Raw genomic sequence first — 4,990 nt, forward strand, 5'->3', positions numbered from 1 at the left:
AAGTAAATCATTGAAATCAATAATTAATATGATCATTACAATTTTGAATAAACGAAACTGTTATTATGGCGATCTCAGCAAGTGCGACAACTACAGGGGCATCACTCTCCTCTCAATACCAGGAAAAGTCTTCAACAGAGTATTGTTAAACAGGATGAAGGATTCCGTGGACGCTCAACTTCGAGATCAACAAGCTGGATTTCGTAAGGATAGATCGTGCACAGATCAAATCGCAACTCTACGTATCATTGTGGAACAATCAATCGAATGGAATTCATCACTCTACATCAACTTCATCGACTACGAGAAGGCATTTGATAGCGTGGACAAGACGACACTATGGAAGCTTCTTCGACACTACGGCGTGCCTGAGAAGATAGTCAATATCATACGGAACTCCTATGATGGACTAAACTGCCAAATCGTTCACGGAGGACAACTCACCGACTCATTCGAGGTAAAGACTGGTGTTAGGCAAGGTTGCTTACTCTCACCCTTTCTCTTTCTCCTGGTCATCGACTGGATCATGAAGACGTCAACATCTGGAGGAATGCACGGGATACAGTGGACAGGCAGGATGCAGCTTGACGATTTAGACTTCACAGATGGTCTGGCTCTTCTAGCACACGCGCAAAAACAAATGCAGGAGAAAACGACCAGTGTAGCAGCAGCCTCAGCAGCAGTAGGTCTCAATATAAACAAAGGGAAAAGCAAGATTCTACGATACAATACAGCATGCAACAATCCAATTACACTTGACGGAGAAGCATTGGACGATGTGAAAACCTTTACATATCTGGGAAGCATCATTGATGAACACGGTGGATGTGGTGGATGTAAAGGCGCAGGTCGGCAAAGCAAGAGCAGCATATTTACAAGTGAAGAACATCTAAAACTCCATGCAATTGTCAACCAACGCTAAAATCAGAATTTCTAATGAGAATGTGAAGACAGTTCTATTCTATTTGGCGGAAACCTGGAGAACTACAAAGGCCATCATCCAGACGATATAGGTGTTTATTAATAGTTGTCTACTCAAAATACTTTGAATCCGTTGACCAGACATTGTCAGCAACAAGCCACTGTGAACAAAACAAACCAGCTTCTATCCAGTGAAGAAAGAAATTAGGAAGAAGTGCTGGAAGTGTATAGGACACACAATGAGGAAATCACCCATTTGCGTCACAAGGCAAGCACCCACATGGAATCTCGAAGGTCACGAGAACAGAGGAAGACCAAATAACACATTACGCCGAGAAATGGAGATAGATATGAAAAGAATGAACAAAGATTGGATAGAATTAGTAAGATAGGCTCAGGACAGAGTGGGTTGAAGAATGCTGGTCGGCGGTCAAAACTCCATTCGGAGTAACAGGCGTAAGTAAGTAAGTAAGTATCTATGTAACCTTGAATAAGAATATGTATAGTTTAATCGAATTATATAAAAGCGTTGAAAAAGAAAAATTGAATACTCACAAACGCCTAGATCATAACATGACAATGATGCTTGTGCATCCATCTATTTATTAGTAGATTTGAGTTTTTGCCAGATTAAAAAAAAAACGTGTAAAAAACAAACTTGAGTTTTTTTTTGAAAGTTCTGTCGTCAGGTAAGATGAAATAACCAATCATAAAACTATAAATGAGTAAGTAGTATTGATCACATGTTAAGCTTACTCAAGGTTATAATAAAGTGAAAATTAATTATGAACCAAAGGATTATTAATATGATAAGAATTTGATTAGCTACTATATTACAGTTAATTGGTAAGCCTAATTTAATTTAATTCATATAAATTACAGTGAAGTAATTTGATCATTTGTTACTACTATTTATTTAGATAAAAGATATGGCATTAATAGAAGATTTACCAATAGTTGTAGATAATGGAGCTGGACATTTAAAAGCTGGTTATGCTGGAGATGGTGGACCGAGAATTCTTATTCCAATGTTAATAGGTAGACCAACAAAACGTTCAAAATATACAGATTGGTTTGTTGGTGAACATGCAAATGTTCTCCGAAATGAACTGATTCTTAATTGCCCTATTGCCAATGGAATTGTAACGGATATTGACGGATTATCATTAGTATGGTATTATATGTTTATGAAGGAACTACGTACAAATCCGGAAAACCATCCAGTTCTTATTAGTGAATATCCTTTATTGCCTAAATCCAATAGAGAAAAATTAGCAGAAATGGTTTTTGAGAAATTTCATATGCCTGGTTTATTCTTCACAGATCAATCTGCACTTGCTCTATACGCGTATGGGCTTACATCAGGTTTGGTTGTTGATGTCGGTACAGAAATGTCTAATATCACACCGGTCAATAATACAATTTTTATACCGAATGCTTTAAGGCGTCAAAATTTGGGTGGATCACATGTAACTGAATTATTTCGATATATGCTAGCGGAAGAACATCCTGTTGCAGCCACATCCATCTCACGTGATTTTGCACGGCTTTTAAAAGAAAAATTTTGTTTTATTTCATTGAATCCAGATGATGAAAGAAAGCAATTGAATTCTACCTCAAATACACAAAATGTACATCAAACACCAGATGGTCATATTATACGTTTGACTAAGGAAAGATTTATGGCACCTGAATTATTATTTTATCCAAGACAAGCAGGTTTAAATGGTACAACTGGACTACAAAATATCATTCATGAATCTATTCAAAAATGTTCTGCTGATTTACATCCAACATTATATTCAAACATTGTATTAAGTGGAGGTAGTACATTATTTCCTGGATTTTCACAACGTTTAGAAAATGAATTAAAAAAGTTGAATTCACCAGTAAATCAAAGAATATTTATACATAAAAAACAAAATGATCAAAAATATGCTGTATGGATTGGTGGTTCCATTCTAGCCTCATTAAGTTCATTTAAAGAAATATATATACAGAAAAAGGAATATGAAGAATTTGGTACAAGAGTTGTGCATACAAGATAAAAACCATATTGTAACTATCAAAGTTAATCAACGTAAATTTGGATTTATTTTTTTAAAAAGAAAAACTACGATCAAAGTTTACAAGGATTTAAGGGAAATATGCATTTTATTCATTGAACACCCCCCCCCAAACAAACACGTACCAATCCCCATTCTACATACTTGAATATTCATCAATATCTTAATGACAAATTATTCAGGTAAAAGTCATAGGTAATGAAAATGTTCCTTTTTTTTTATTTTATGTATCTATCCCTCCCTATTTATTAATTTTACAGATTATGTATAAATTATTTTTTAATGATGAAGACAGTTACAAACAAGATGAAATTGATGTATATTTATTTTTTTATAATAAAATTATCATAGATAATTCAATTTTGGTTAGTTACAAACAATTTTTTTCTTTTTAAGCAGAGATGGATAGTGACTAGCAGTGGAATCCAGTTTGACGCACGTTCCATTCTATTTGGGACTCGTCAGCTGGATGTACCTGCATCTCAGAGTTGATGTTCACTCTGGGATTCGAACCCAGTACCTTTCGCTTCAACGCCATCGCGTTATCTACTAGGCCACTGAGTCCTGATAGCCACTTACTTTTTTTTCTCGTAAATATTGAAGTTTTAAAATTCATCAGAAAATGGATAAATCATCGAGTTTTCTGCTTTATATTAATCAATTCTAACCCTTAGACAGATATTCAGTCACATTTACTTTCACTAATGTGATACGATGTACGATTATATAGTTTTACTGAGTATAATACTCTTGATTCATAAAGTGATGGAATTTTGAATAATGCAATGCAGAGAGGTATAAACGGACTGATTGATTGAATATAAGTAGATAGATTAGAAAAACATAGATAGAAACTATACAGGCAATGAGTGGAAATCATTCCCATAGATTCTTAAAAATTGATTTAGTGTCTTGATGTTCTAATCCCAGGCATTTTACATCATTAAAAATGTTTTATGATTCATCTTTTTGATTTATTTAATTAAGCAGATTTCGTCGCATCGCTCTTAAAAACAGAGAATTAGGCTAAAATTATATCTTGATAGGTATTACGTAAGTTCATAGGGAATGAATACAGTAATCAATCACTTCATAAGTTTTAGTGTTCTCTTTTAGCTAATGATTAAATTTAGACACTTACTGATAGCACCATTTTACTCGCTATTGCAGAGATGATTTGTCGTTGAGTGTTAATTAGTCTAATCTCATTCAATACATAGTTTTTCTACGGCAATGAACTTGACAATGAAAAATATATTTATAATCTCACAATACATTTAATCCGATTGTATATCACCAATACTTGAAATGAGCCGCTTTAGCTAAAGGTTTCCAGGTAATTTATTAGTTTAATGTGGATGACGACTTTTGTAATATCTGCTCCATACATTTTAAGCCTAAATCGAGTGAAAACTAAAGTTTGTTTTATTTCCTTAGTTCGCTGCTGTTAAATCACGATCCAGTCGTGACAAGCTAACAGCCCCATATCCTCGTACGACTAACCTTAAGACTTTACCATCAAAGTTAAGACTTTTTCATTCAAATTTAGCTTTTCTCTCTTTAACTGATCTTTCTGAGACGGAACATCTTCAATGAACAACCATTTCTGTTTATATATGTTGACAGGTTGTCACGACATGAACTCGATCAATATGTCAAGGCAGTAACTACACTCTATGGGATCATCTTTGTTACTACTTTTATCGAATATTTTTCATATATGTGATCTATTTCAAAACTTGATATATGTAACGGATCAAAGTGGAACTCAAAACGATAATACTCCAACTTTTAAACAGGCGAAATGTAGAGATTCGTATAGTTTTGCAGTGATTAGTGTATTATTATAACCATTTCCAAATTACCCTTGAGTTAAGTAAATTGATGATAATATGTAAGACTTATATGGATTTATGTGTAATGTTTAACGGTTAGGATAAGTCAAGCTGAAATCCTTCTAAGAAATTAATAAACAAAATCTATTCCAACATTCGCTTCACACT

The 4,990-nt window shown here is 34.0% G+C and overlaps 1 protein-coding gene across 1 annotated transcript; it reads left to right on the forward strand.

Annotated features, from left to right (window-relative positions):
• Positions 1-1,321: 1,321 nt before the first annotated feature.
• Smp_077850 (putative actin) lies at positions 1,322-2,969 on the forward strand (the record flags this gene model as incomplete). The annotated part of the gene is made up of 2 exons (XM_018798538.1): positions 1,322-1,389; positions 1,842-2,969. Exon 2 carries the CDS (start codon positions 1,851-1,853, stop codon positions 2,967-2,969), a length of 1,119 nt encoding a protein of 372 aa, XP_018653470.1. The 5' UTR covers positions 1,322-1,389; positions 1,842-1,850.
• Between the last annotated feature and the right edge of the window lie 2,021 nt (positions 2,970-4,990).

The sequence above is a fragment of the Schistosoma mansoni genome, chromosome 6 (assembly GCF_000237925.1).
Source record: "Schistosoma mansoni strain Puerto Rico chromosome 6, complete genome".
NCBI lineage: Eukaryota > Metazoa > Platyhelminthes > Trematoda > Strigeidida > Schistosomatidae > Schistosoma > Schistosoma mansoni.